This window comes from Erithacus rubecula (assembly GCF_903797595.1).
Source record: "Erithacus rubecula genome assembly, chromosome: 10".
In the NCBI taxonomy this organism is placed as follows: Eukaryota; Metazoa; Chordata; class Aves; order Passeriformes; family Muscicapidae; genus Erithacus; species Erithacus rubecula.
Genome location: NC_136662.1, coordinates 22593668 through 22607218, shown reverse-complemented (window position 1 = coordinate 22607218; position 13551 = coordinate 22593668). Strand labels below are relative to the sequence as shown.

The following is a 13551-nucleotide window of genomic DNA, read 5'->3' as shown; positions in this document are numbered from 1 at the left end:
ACACACTGCTTGCACAGATGCTGAAACAGTCCTGCTAGGAAAAGATCAGACCCCTGATAGCTTCCAAAACTAGAGACCCAGTGATCAATATCAGTACCAGCTTTGTCCGAGTTAAGTCACTCACTGCTTGGCTGCCATGGCAATTCCTGCCAAGAGAAGTCTTTACTAAGGTGGATATTTCACTGGTCCTACAAAATCCAGAGCAAATGGCCCACTGGAGAGTGCAACTCACTGCACACACCATTTCCATCACCTCCTGAGGACAGGAACTGTGCTTTCACTGTCTGGTTTGAAACAGCTGCTGAAATGGAGAAATCTGCATCTTCAGGACAGCCCTGCCAAAGACCCTACAGCAGTACAGCCACCCTGAGAAGACAAGAGGTCTGATCACGTGTGGCCTGGCAGCAGACCAGGACACCTCAGCTCCTGCAGGAAACTTGCAGGTGAAATAATACATTTTTATCAAAGCTACGGGTACCGGTTACCTTACCTGGGCACTGTCATGGCTCATGGGCACTGTTGCTATAGTAATTTTTAGATTAAATCTTAATATTAAAACAGAGTTCCAAAGCCTTGGCTATGCAAGACTGTCACTGTGACTCTCAGTGCCTGGGCACATAGGACACACCAGAGCTGCTGGCAGGCAGGGCACAGCAGTTTGGCAGCTCTTCCACCTATGTGGAGCTGCACAAGGGTGTTCCTGGCCCAGCCAGAACAAGCCTTATGGCTGATGCTGTTCCACTCACCCTTCTGGTGTGGGGCCCCATTTGTTGTAAAAGAAGAATTTTAAAAACTCTAGGAAGTGGCTTAGTGTAAACTGTGCATTCAGAGAGCAGTCTGTTACATACAGATCTATAGGTTTTAATGAACCAAGCCATCAGAGGTACAGAGGGTTGGGCACAGGAAGGACAGCAATGCTGGACTTGGGTGCCACAAAAATAGTGGTGCCAGAGGAAATTCAGCTTTCCTTGCCACAGAGGACAGGACAGGTGAGGTGAGTTATGAGCCCCCTCACTTGCCATGGCAGGGAAGAGCAGGGACAGCCCAGCTGGATGCAGCCCCTCCCTGCAGCTGGCACCGAACAGCAAGACCAACAGCCCCAGGGGCAGCCTATGCTTTGTGGCAATACCCCACCTTCCCTTCTCCTGAGGCAGAGGAGGCAGCAGTGAGGCCCTACCAGCCCCTTTAGGAGCAAGGATCAGCTATCCTGCCCATGAAGATGATGGTGTTGAGGGCAGCTTCCCGGATGAAAAGCAGGAAGGGCCTGTTGGCATTGAAGATTTTTCTGTTCATAGGGAAGGAGCGGCCAGAGATAGTGACAGCTGTAGCAGCTGAGGCCTCACTGCCTTCTTCATTCACCTGCCAAGGAAGGAAGATGGGATTAAATCACAGGCATTATGCAGCATGGAGAGGGCTCACCCTCCTCCTCTACAGAAAGCAGGGGCCAGCCTCCCTCCAGAGCCCCAGACTGCTGAGAAGTGAACATTGTAGGTTCAGAGCTATTATTTTCCCTTTAGCAAGAGGAAGACACATTGGCACAAAACAAGGCTCACCTCCAGGAAGGCTTTGTGGAAAGCCTCAGACACATACAGGTCTGTGCGGCCCTCTGCAATGATGCCTGAAATACGAAAACACACAGGTAGAACTGTGAGTTTAGAGAGAGCTCAAGAAAGAACATTTTCCCATCCTTCATTCCTGGGATCAGGCAGAAGGCATGGCTGTCCTGAAACAAAAACATTCTCCCCCATGTGCTAAACTGCTAAACTGCCATGTCCTCAGTGCAGAGCAGGGCTGAGTGTCCATGGTGGGACTTTACCAGTCCATCACTGACTGTAGCAACATGTAAATGCTTTCATGTTCCCATTCCTCATGTGGTGCTGCTCCTACTGCCCTCACCTCCACCCTGCACGGCCCCATCTCCACATCTCACCTGGGAGTCTGGCGTTTTCTGGGCTGAAGAGATCTTCCAGCCCCATTTTCCTCAGCTTTTCCTTGACACTGAAGCTGTCCTCGACGCGGAAGCGAGGGAGGTACACGAAGAGAGACATCTCCTTCATGGAATCTATCCAGCCCTGCAGCTTCTCCGATGTCAGCTCTCGCTCCACCTCCTGCAGTGGTGTCCCAGCACTGGGCAGCACCAGCACCATGGTAATGTCATCCCCTTTGTAAGGCAGCTCCAGCACCTGGACTTTGTCCTGGGGGATGAATGCGTGGTGGAACTTGGACTCCTGGTACATAGTTGGGACTTGGCAGGTCTCACCACTGGCTTTATGAAATACATCCAGTTTTGTGTTTGGAGCTGGGAACTGCGATTTCCAATGCCCCTGAAAAGGAGAGGGGGAAAACAAACATGAGCACCATGTCTCCTCCAGGGAAGTGTGCTGCTCCCCAGTTTTGTTAGCTGTACCTTAAAATAAATGGTGTTGACCAGGACCAAGACTGTGAGATCATCAATACCACTTTCTGGGATCACTTCTGTAATGCGCCTCTCTGTCTTATTAGCCACCCACTCATTAATGATCTGCCTGGAAAGTTCTGGTTTCTCCTAAAGGAAGAGAGCAAAAAATGGTTAAGCCAAGGGTTTTAAGCACATCTTTGCACCCCTTCTGCATGATACAGGTTCACAGGATATGTGATGGGGGAGGACAATGAAGCTTAGGCATGATTAGTGGGGATGTGGCTGTGGTTAAGGTGAGCTGAAGCAAGAGAAGCTGCATCCCAGATTCCCTGCTGCTTTCACTCGTGTCCCCCACACCCAGAGCAGAGCACCTCTTGGCAAAAGACAGGGATGGACTGGGGGTGGGGGGTGGAACCAAACAAAAAAAGCAAAACCCTGAATAGTTAAAACTCACTTTGAAGTTCAAGGGCCAGAGCTTTGCTCCATAAACAATTTCACTGATGTTCTGGTAGGTCTCATTAAAGACCAAGGATTTCTCCCCGAAGAGACGGTTGGCTGATACCAGCTCTGAGGATTTGTTTGCTTTCTTGTAAAGGCGGCAGTTCAACTTGGCAAAGAAGAAATGGATCTGATCCGAGGTCTTCTCCGAAATGGTGTCAAATCGAAAGACCTGGACAACAACAGCAACAAGGAATCCATGAGGAATCTTATGCTCCTGGGCCCCAGAGGAAATGGTGGTGCAGCCTTTGCCTCAACACCAACAAATCTGCAGGCCCACAGAGCTTCCCCCTCCATGTGTGGGAGCCCAAATCTATGGAAAATCAACACATCACCAGCCCAAATCCTCCTTTGGAGAATCCAAATGGAGGATTAGACTCTGCTCAGATGTGGAGCTCTGCTCCTCTTTCCAGCACCAGTTTTCTTGCTCTCTATACCCTGCCTTTGACAGCTTCCCCTTGAAGTGCTTCTAAAATTAACACAGTGCTCATAACCCCTTAGCACACTCCAGAGATGAGCGTTGCACCCACAGGGCCTAGAAGCAGCTCTTGGGTCATACCAGGTCATGGGTGGACTCACATGTGCTAAACCTTCCTGTGACAATGCTAAAGGCTGCTCCTTCCCAGGAGGAGCTCTCATACCCTGCTGAGTACTTCTGGTACATCTCATCTATTTTTACAGGCAATGGGAATATGTGGCAATCATTTTGAGGGTAGATTTTTGCAGCACAGGGAATTTTTTATCTGTTCTCAGCTGGGAGGACAATTATAAATTGTCTACTGCTATCCAACCTCAGGGCTTTAAGGCACAAAAAATCCCACAAGATATTGCTCTTTATTAACCTCCAAGATCTTTGACACTGTTTCCTGTAAGGCAAAGCTGGTGTTAGCAGCCATTTCATAGGAAAAAGGGGGATTAGGAGGCAGGTGTAGGTGGCTCAAAGGTGTAGGCTCCCCTTCCAGTGGGAAGGGCTGCCCAGAGGGAAACACACAAGTGATGATTTTGGAGATGTGGTTATAGCTTCTCCACCCAGGCTGTTCCAGAGGTAGGATCTGTAAGGACAGCAAGAGAGGGGACAAGCAGAGCAGTTTGATTCACACCACCTCATAGCAGGGAGAAAGGCTCCTCTGAGTTGAGGTCTCCAAATGGAGAAAAAGGTAAGGGCAGCATCAAACATGGCAGGTGAGTTGTCAGGGTGTGTGGGTCTGACATTGAGAAGGATGCTGGGACAGTCAGGGAGTTAAATTAGTTACATGGAAGAGCCAGAACTCAGAATTATCTCATTCTGGGATCAGAACTATCCCCTAAATATAGGGCCAACATGTGGAGGGAGAGGCTCCCCATGTACAGGCTCTCCTGCTCTGGAAGTCAGGTGGACTGCAAGGTCTCCTTGTGTGTGAGTTTTGTCCCAAGGAAGAGAGAAAAGGAATATGAAAAAGTCCCTCTGCCCACAGGACTTCATATAATGTTTTTTTTCTGCTTTTTACATAAGGAAAAAGAAACAAACTGTTGCCGTTCCCTTCCTTCACCTTCTAAATGGGCTTCCTTTCCTCCAGACCACAACTAAGCTCTCAAACTCAGGAATGCTGGATCCAAATAGGGAGGTAGGGGAAAGAGCTGGGATCTAAACAAATCCAGAGATGGGGCTTGGAGCAACCTGCTCTAGTGGAAGGTGTCCCTGCCCATGGCACAGGGTAGAATGAGATGAGTTTTAAGGTTCTTCCAACTTGGGACTTCCTTCCCAAGGCAAGGAGCCATCCTGACCCTGAGAGTAGCCACTAGCCATGATCATCTTTCCTGTCTTTCAGACCTGCTACAGGAAAAGGCTGAGGAATCCCCACCAACCTCCATGAGCTGCTGGAGGGTGCTGCCACAGGCTCCGAGCTTGGTCATGGCGAAGGCTGTGGAAATGCTGAGGGGTGACATGAAGATGTTTTCCCCATTGTCCTTGGAGTCAGCCAGGTACTTGTAGAAGACGACGGCGAAGCGAGAGTTGGCTTTTGACAGCTCCCAGACCCGTGGGTTGGTGGACTCTGGGAGCTTGTCCTTGGCTGGCTCCTGCCCCTCACCCTCCTGCAGCTTCTTGTCAGGGTTGCGATAGATGCAGATGGGGTTCACCGGGATGTCACGGGGCTTGGCGGTGCAGATATCCTCCACGGTGTAGTGCTCAGGGGCAGCCAGCCCCCAGACACTGAGCAGACACACCACCAAGAGATGCATTGTCCTGGAAGCAGAGAGAGAGCTTAGACTCTGAGCTGCCTGTCCCTGAAGCCCTGCAGCCTGCAGGCCTGTTCCAGCCAACATCCCAGTGACAGGAGCCCCACAGTCCTCTCCAACCATCCCTTGGTCCTGGACCTGCAGGATAAACCAGGACAGACAGCTAGCAGGACAGGGCTGCCTGTGATCACACAATGCTTTCAGAAGCAATACACTAAAACCACTGTTTTCCCAGCGACCTGGGGCCCCTCTTTTTTAAGTAGCAGGTTCAGCCCTGACAAGTTTGTACCAAAATGGACGAGTTGAAATTTTGAGTCCTCCCCATTGATCAGTGAGGTGGCTACAGCATTAAGGACTCTCCAGGCTCCCCTCAGCTTTACAGCACTTTTCAGTAACTGATGTAGGAGATACTATGGCAGAGAAAAAAGGTGACAAGGAAAAGGTCTCCAAGGAAGTTGGTCCCTCCATGGACCGAGCATCTGTAATCCCCCAAAAGCATGTATGGTGTAGCTGGTGCATCACACTAACTCCTGTCCAAAGTTCATACCACCTCAATGCACACTGGTTGTCCTTAGTATCCAAAGACTGCAGGCTACTCATAATGACTGTGTTTCAGAAAAAGCAGGTCTCTGAAAATCTCCCAGCAAGAGAGAGATAATTTGTATTTTTCCCTCTGCTAAAGCACACTGAACCTCAGAATGGTTTCAGTTAAAAGGAACCTTAAATATTACCTACTTGCATCCCCTGCCACAGATGGGACACCTTCACTTGTTGCTGTTCCAAGCCCCATCCAACTTGACCTTGGACACTTCCAGAGATGGGGCAGCCACAGATTCTATGGGCATCCTGTGGCAGGGCCTCACCACCTTCACAGGGAATAATTTCCTCATAAATCCCTTCATCCCAGCTCTGTTAGAAAGGCCTCATGAGCCATCCCAGGGCTGACAGAACATGATGCACACTGTGGTTCCAAGATGCCCTTTGCATGACTGCTTTGTTGATGTACCCCATGGGAGGAACCTCAAGCACCACAGCCACGACAGTTTGGGAAACAGCCACTGGGAGGGGCTGCCTGCCCTGGCAGCCTGCCCAGGTCTTGCCTGCTACAGGGCATTTTTTCAAACATGAGTCTAAGTCAGGTAAGTCTCTGCCTGCTTCCATATACTCACTGCCATGGTTACCAAGAATTGCCTTCTGAGAAACTAAATTGTAAGCCACCTGCATTTAGCACTGGTGACCTCCATAGGTGTGATCTTCCAGGGCTGGTGGACCAGCACCCACTGGAGGAAAGAGGAAGCAGATCAAAGGCTGACTGGTATAAGAGACCTCTGGGCTCTTCCACAACCCCCTCCCTGAGCTCTTGGCCAATGGCTTCATCTGTGCTCCAGCTCCTCTGCAAAAGCAGAAACTACCTCATCTGGCACCAAGACTGTCTGGAGCATCAAGGCCATATGATAGCACAGCAAAACAGCAGAAACTCGCTCAGGCCATGGCCAGCTCTCACAGGTGGTGACACAGATTATCTCGTGAAAGGTTCAGGACAAATGCAACACCACAAAGGGTAAAAAAAATCTAAAAAGGGAGGGAAGTTAACCAATTAGAACACCAAAAAGCAACACCCAGGCCAAGAGACAGGAAAAATATTAAGACAATTGAACATACTCACGAAAGTGCTGTTCTTCCAAACCTTTCAATTCCACAGGAAAAGTCAGCCAGCAACAAGCCAGACACAGTCCAGAGTTCTGCAATCCTGGGGCCAGGAGCAGAGCCCTTCACTGCCTGCAGCAGCCCTCCCTCACCCAACACTTGGTCTGGCAGCTCCAGCAGCACCAATGCACTTGCAGCCAGCATTGAAAGGACATCCTCACCCTGTCCTGTCACTCCACACACCTCCAGGGAAAGGTATGTCCTGACCCTCTCTGTAAAGGACAAACACCTGCTTCTGCCAAGCCAGAAGCATTTTGTGGTGCTTGCCATCACACAAAGTGCTGCTAATCTAATCTCATGTTTAAAAGCCAAAGCACAAGAGTGGGGAGGGCACCTCCATCCTCACCCTGTCCTCATTGAATGAGAAAGACTCCCTGTTTTTTCTCTGCAATAAAGTCCAGACTCCATCAATTCAAGTAAGATACAGGACTTTATGCTAGTGCCTTAAATCTGCTTTACCATCCATTAAGGCTGACCCAGCCTCTGACACATCCAATGTTGTCTCTTACAGGCAAGAGTCCCTGCTGTTTCTTAGAGCAGCTCTTTGTGGTAGCAATTGGCCAAAACCCACACCTCCTCCCCCCACAGCTCCTCAACGCTCCCTTTTCCTCTGCAGCACTGACACTTACTCCTGTGTCAGCCTGGAAGGATACCAAAAGTATTCCCTCAACAGCACTGCCTGAAAGGGGTTATTGGCAAGGGGGAATGTAGAAATTAGAAAAGTTTCTTACAAGAGTGAAGCAACAAAAAGTGGAGAAAGCCAAGAAACAAGTTGCTGATTCAGCTCAAAATCAGAAGGCTCTGAGGAAGCACTGAAAAACTCTCCGATCCTTCAGTTGTTGTGCAACATGGTTGGACTCTCACCAGCACACACCACTTCCATCCCACTGTTCCATGGCTACAGGACAGGATGGTAACTGGGCTTGAAGACTCCCAGCACCCAACCTACTGAACCTACTGGGGCTACTGGTGGTGGTGGGAACGTCCCACAGCACTCACACTCTGTGCTACACAGCCCAGCTAATGCAAAATAGCTCAAACTATTTTGAGATTAATTTTGCTCTTGAGAAACTTTCCTCACTGCCTCACACCCCATAACCAGAGACCAAAGCATACCAGCAGTGCTCTCTCACAGCCAGCAATTACTCAGGGCATCCTGACTTCATTAACTGCCCCCCACACCATGACTGCTGCAGGCTGGGGATAAGCCCAGCCTGACAATTTAGAAAACCAGCTGTCATGACAACTAAGGTGGGAGGATCCTCTCTAACACAGCAAAAAGCCACTCTGGCAGCAGCTAAAATTCACAGGCTCCTACTAAGGAAAAAGAAACTGTTTCCAGGAATTAGCAATGAAAGATGAGTGAAATCTGTTTCTCTTACCTGCCCCTGTACCTCCAGCCCTTCTGTTTTTAGGAGGTAAATGCAAATTTTTGAGAGAATAGTCTTCCTTGAGCCAAAAGAAGTTTCCCCACTGAATTTCTGTGCCTAAACAGAGCTGAGATGGCAGCAGGGATGGTGGGAGGGGAGTAGGATGCTAAGGCCAAAGGCTGATGACCAGCTGCCGAAGGTTAAGCAAAGAGTAGGAAAAAAAAAGGCAATGTTTAGTTTGAAAGAGGTTTTAAAGTTCAATCTGACAAAGGAGAGTTTGACCACCTATCCCACACGAGTGCCACAGGCCCTCAGTTTCTGCTGAAAATGAACTGCTTATCCCACGATAAAAACCTCAAACCTTTCAAGAGTTTGAATAAAAATTTTATAAGCTATTTGTAGATCTAATTTTTGGATCTTATAGTAAGCAAAATGTTTCCCCCATTCCCAAGCCCTTTCACCTGTCCCCCATTTCCTCAACACACACAAGTTGGGAAAAATTGCCCCACTTCACATTCTGCAGTTTCAAATACATCCCATCTTAATTTAAACACACTCACCTAGAACAGGCTCCCCAGGGAATGGTTACAGCTCCAAGACTGCCAGAGATCCAGGAGCATTTGGACACCACTTTCAGGCACAGGGTGGGATTGTTGGAGTCTCTGTGCAGGGCTAGGAGTTGGACTGTAATCTTGGTGGGTCCCTTCCAGTCCGGGATTTTCAATGATTCTGTAACATTTCACTTGCACAGCTGGAAAGCTGAGGAGTAACAGCAGCTCCCCCAACTCCTGCCCAGATTCTCAAGGCAGAGTAGTGAGCAGGACTGAACACCATTTCTGAGCCAGGATGCAGCTGCTCTACAAATTCTGCAGCATTGCCCCCTGGATTTCAAATCCCAGGATCAGACTAGCTCAGCAGGTGCTGTAGCTGTTCTGTTCCTGGCCCCCAGTGAGAGGAACATTTTCCCTTAATGGAAAATGCAGTTGCAAACTGGTTTGGGTTAAGTAAAAGATTCTACTGTATCAGTATGGGACACAATTAATTGGGACAGAGATTGTGGAGATAAATTGAAGGGTAATGTAAAAAATGTCCTCCATGAGAACGGAAGGAGTCACATATTGTACCTTGCTACTTCAGGTGGTTGCTGGTTTAATTTTTTGAGTAACTGACATGCTCACAGATGTCAGGGTTTACGGAATGATCAGGGATGCTTCATACCCAGGCAGACACCACAGCATAGGTTTCCATTTACCCAGTGCTCAGAGGTAGTTTAAAGCAGTAAAATTAAAAGCAAACAACTATGCACATCCCACAGAGCTCCCAGGGCATTTATTCTAGGGTAGCTGAGTAAATCTATCTTTTGAATGCGGCATGTAAATGGTAATTCATGGCTGGTTTAGCTCTAAGCAACAACCCAGCACTCACACCTGAGCAGAGCCATGCCTAAGGAAGCACCCAAGATGGCCAGTGTCTTAATACAAACTGTGAAATGCTTTGTTTGTTCTAATATAGAACATAGAACCCTATAGAATATAGGGTTTTCTCCCCTAGCTGCTGCTCCCAGACCCAAAGCAAAGATCAGAGGCTCAAAACCATTACCAAAAACTGGCAGCCTGTGGTGAAGCATCATGCTTTGGTTTTAGTCTCTCCCACATGTTTAGTCCTGGAGACAGGGAGCTGGAGTTCAGTTAGGAGAAAGGAGGGACAGAAAGAACTGAACACATCTTAGCTGAAAATAAACAGTTCTTAAACATACCTGATTGGTGAGGAGGAAAATAAATTGCTTTAATTTTGTTTTGTGTTTGATGTTCACTGTTGACTCTCATGGCTACGCACACGAGAAATGACTCTTGCACTCACAGAGCAAGATGGGATCAAGGAATCTCATGAGTTAGCCTTTTCAAGATTGTTCCTATCCTGCTATCCATATCCAAAGGGGAAAAAATTCCAGCAGGTACCATCCACTTGAGCCTGGTCTGCCATACAGGTTCTCCTCATACAGAAACCCAGCGAGTTTCCCCACTCTCGATGCAGAACACCCAATTCCTTCCAGAGGGATCTGACTCTCCACAGTGCTTCAGATCTTCCTTTTTAAATCCAGCCACTGTAGGAATTCAACTCTTTTTTTCTCTTCTGAAGTGAGTCACTACATGAGGATCCTGAATCCTCAGACTAGTGGAAAAAAGGGTAAGGAAACTATCACCAACTGAAACTTAGTTTCCTGCTGGACTTCCCACTAAATAAAATTCCTTTATAGGAACAGAATGCTTTGACTCATCCAGCAATTAAGTGTGGGAGTGTGAGGGGCCTAATACTGAGCAGTGATGGGCTTCAGCCCAGCAAAACACACCTTACCTTGATCCATGGTGCCCAGGCTCAAGAATAATAAACACAATAGTAATGAACATTATGCACAAACTCAAGGGGCAGAAGGCTGTGCTTGCCCTGGAGTAGAACAGTTTTTCAGTAAAGCAGTAGCTCCATCCAGTTTCAGATTTACAGACAATTACTTGTTAAAGACCACAAAAAGGTGTGAAAGGAGAAGACTAAAAACCACAAAGCAGACTGTGGAGCAAACCTTATTTTCACTTTAAGGCCAGTTCCAAACCAGGCTCATCATGAGACAAATGTGGCTCAGTCCTTGCTCTGAAGGGTCTGGCTTGCTTTTAAAATATGCACTCTCTGAGCAATTACCAAAACTGATTATTTTGAGTATCTTTTCTTGTTCACCTCTGGTGAACAAGTGAAGGAGCCACTTTGTTTACAGGTGAAGTCAGAAGAGAGCACACCAAACCCAGGAGCCACACTGGCTTCGCTGCTATTTGGCATCTCTTATGCTCCAGCCTGGCAAAGAACACACACACCTTGAGCTGGTGAAAATCTTACTCAGATGGCCTGACAGTCTTACACCTCACACAAAATTTAGAAGAATGTACATTCATCCCAGACAGAAAACAAGAGATATTTTGAAGTGTTCTTCATTAATTTATCACTTAATATAAATGCTGACAGTAAAGCAGGTAAGACCTTGTAGACACTTTCATCTATTTACAAACCAGTGAATCACTTTTCCACCTTTTTTTGTTCAATCTGCAATTCAAAGGATCCTCAGACACCCTGTGAGAGCAAGGTGAGGCTGAGTCAGCTTTAAGACAGAGAAAATCAAGGTGAAGAGGGAAGAAATAGCATTTCAACATATGGCTTTTTCCATATAACTGCCATGCATGTACAGTAGGTTCCTTGCTCTTTCACACAAAAGTGACACCACTGGCTCTATAGGTCTGAGAATTAAATAAAGAAAACCAATACTGATTTTTCAAATCTCTGGATCTTCTTGCTTTTTGCCTCCTTCAATGCATCCTGTCCTACTTCAGCACAAAATCTAGAAGGTTTTTTCTTTCAAGTCTAAAAAATATATTGTAGGAGTAAAGACACAGGGAGTTGTATATAGAGAACTTTGTTCTACTCCTCTGGTTATGTCAGTTTTTCCAGAAGGTAGTAAAGCATCTAAACTTTCCTGGTAAAGACATAGCAATTCCCCATGTACCTCTGAACATCTCCCCCATGACTAGGTCTGTATGTACAAGACTTCATAATTCCCCCAAACTTGCAAAGAATTCAATTTATGGAATTCTCCTCATACATTCTACTTCACTCCTGTTGATAATGTTTTGATAGTTACAAACAATAAATATCTACAATATCAACCCAGAGTCAGCCACTCCCATGAAGGATTGAGAATTTTGTTTATGGAAAAGAGAAATAGGAAAGGAAGAAAACAGCAGAAGGAGAAGAAAAGCAATGAAAAACACAAGGAGAGAATGAGTATTTTGTTTAGCACTGATTCATGAGAACAATAGATGGAATTTCACTTATCTAGGATCCTAAGTAAATTTAAGAAATAGTTCATAACCTGACTCAACAAATTTCATGGTCTCCTTTATTACCTAGACTATCCTTTATTTTATTTTTTGTTAAATATACCTCTGCAGGGCACAATCACATACAATCAATACGATTGGATAATTACATGAGCTCTATCCCAAGCATATATGCACCAATGTTAAAAAGTTATTTAAAAAAACAAACCAAACAACCCAAAAAATAAAATAAATTCCACCCAAAAAGGTGATAATGACTGCAGAATGTCTCGGGGAGACTTGTAAGGAACTAACAAGATCAAAGAAAATTAGGCTTACAAAAACCACAAAAAAAATCATATATCAAGAAATCCCACAACTGGAAGTAGATGATATCAAAGAAGTGGGAGGTGTCATACAGATCCCACAGTTCTTCCTCCCTCCTCTCACACGTCTTGCTTCACCTCTTCCTCCCCATAGCAACAAATACAAGGGGGGCGGGCTTAACACAATGCTGCCAGTTAAGAGAAAATAGGGAAAAATAGCCAAGCTACAAAACAGTGGCTGACTTCAAGGAAAGATGCTCTTAGCATGGAAGCTGCTTACACAGCAAAGGCTAAAGGGGGAATGGGAACTCCTTAAAATTAGGAAAAACTCTAAAAGTGGTTAGTTTTGCCCGTATTGACCAGCTTCACTTAGAGAGGCTGCAGGTGAACAGTACCAATTGTGAGCTGTACAGCAGCCTGATGTGAACGAGATTGCTTCCTCTCAGGTTGCTTCATGCAGTTATTAAGGCTGCTGCCAGATTTATTTTTAAAAAGCTACAAATAAAGAGGTCAGTGCACACATCCAGTTGTGGGATCCATCTGATATACAATCTGGTTTGGATGCCAAAGACTTGTGAGTAGTGTCTGCCACAGAACTATTAATAAAATATTTTTAACATTACAAAGAAGCAAATAATTTCTTGAGCATCAAGTACTCCACAATATTTTCTTTTTTCTTCTGCTTACAGATACATTTACCCCATATACATTTCACATGTAATTCCATCACGTCTAATGCTTTTTATTTCCAGAGACTGCACTACCTGTTGCTTCTGTCTCTCCCAATACCATATTTTTCAAATTGAAGTGGACAATTGTGTTTTCCTAAAACTTGCAGATCTTCAAAACAGTTTTTTCCTGGCCTATGAAAACATCCAACCAGTATATCCAAGCAAAGCTGCCTTGCTGGATGAAGTGAGGCACCTAAACCTTCCCAACCACTGAAGATCTTGCAATTAGCAAGAATTCACTGGAATTGCAAAGATTGCCTGGGAAAGATCAGTTAATTACTCATGTCACTAAGCTACAGGCATCCAATTTTGATTATTATGGCCACATATTTTAAGCATCGAACGACTGTGATGTTCCTGATGCAGACAAATCCACATTGCAATGCACTCTTTATATTGGGAAATCTCAGAAAATGCTGCAGCCTCTTTGCTTGCCACACTTCC

At 46.2% G+C, this 13551-nt stretch overlaps 1 protein-coding gene across 2 annotated transcripts; it reads right to left on the bottom strand.

Annotated features, from left to right (window-relative positions):
- Nucleotides 1-840: 840 nt before the first annotated feature.
- SERPINC1 (serpin family C member 1) lies at nt 841-8936 on the bottom strand. 2 transcript variants are annotated; one of them, XM_079314251.1, is made up of 8 exons: nt 8751-8936; nt 8203-8380; nt 4742-5120; nt 2853-3068; nt 2408-2545; nt 1931-2324; nt 1554-1618; nt 841-1359 (listed from the first exon to the last, which is right to left on the bottom strand). In XM_079314251.1, exons 3-8 carry the CDS (start codon nt 5114-5116, stop codon nt 1186-1188), a joined length of 1362 nt encoding a protein of 453 aa, XP_079170377.1. In that variant the 5' UTR covers nt 5117-5120; nt 8203-8380; nt 8751-8936; the 3' UTR covers nt 841-1185. The 2 variants fall into 2 exon arrangements, with proteins under 2 accessions (XP_079170377.1, XP_079170378.1); XM_079314252.1 differs by lacking the exons at nt 8203-8380; nt 8751-8936 and adding an exon at nt 7552-7952.
- Nucleotides 8937-13551: the final 4615 nt, after the last annotated feature.

Coding starts and splice junctions, on each gene's coding strand:
- SERPINC1 (XM_079314251.1), bottom strand. CDS start 5,116: ATGCATCTCTTGGTGGTGTGTCTGCTCAGTGTCTGGGGGCTGGCTGCC. Junction 1,619..1,930: donor AGAAAACGCCAGACTCCCAG/GTGAGATGTGGA, acceptor TTCGTATTTCAG/GCATCATTGCAGAGGGCCGC. Junction 1,360..1,553: donor TCCACAAAGCCTTCCTGGAG/GTGAGCCTTGTT, acceptor CTTCCTTGGCAG/GTGAATGAAGAAGGCAGTGA.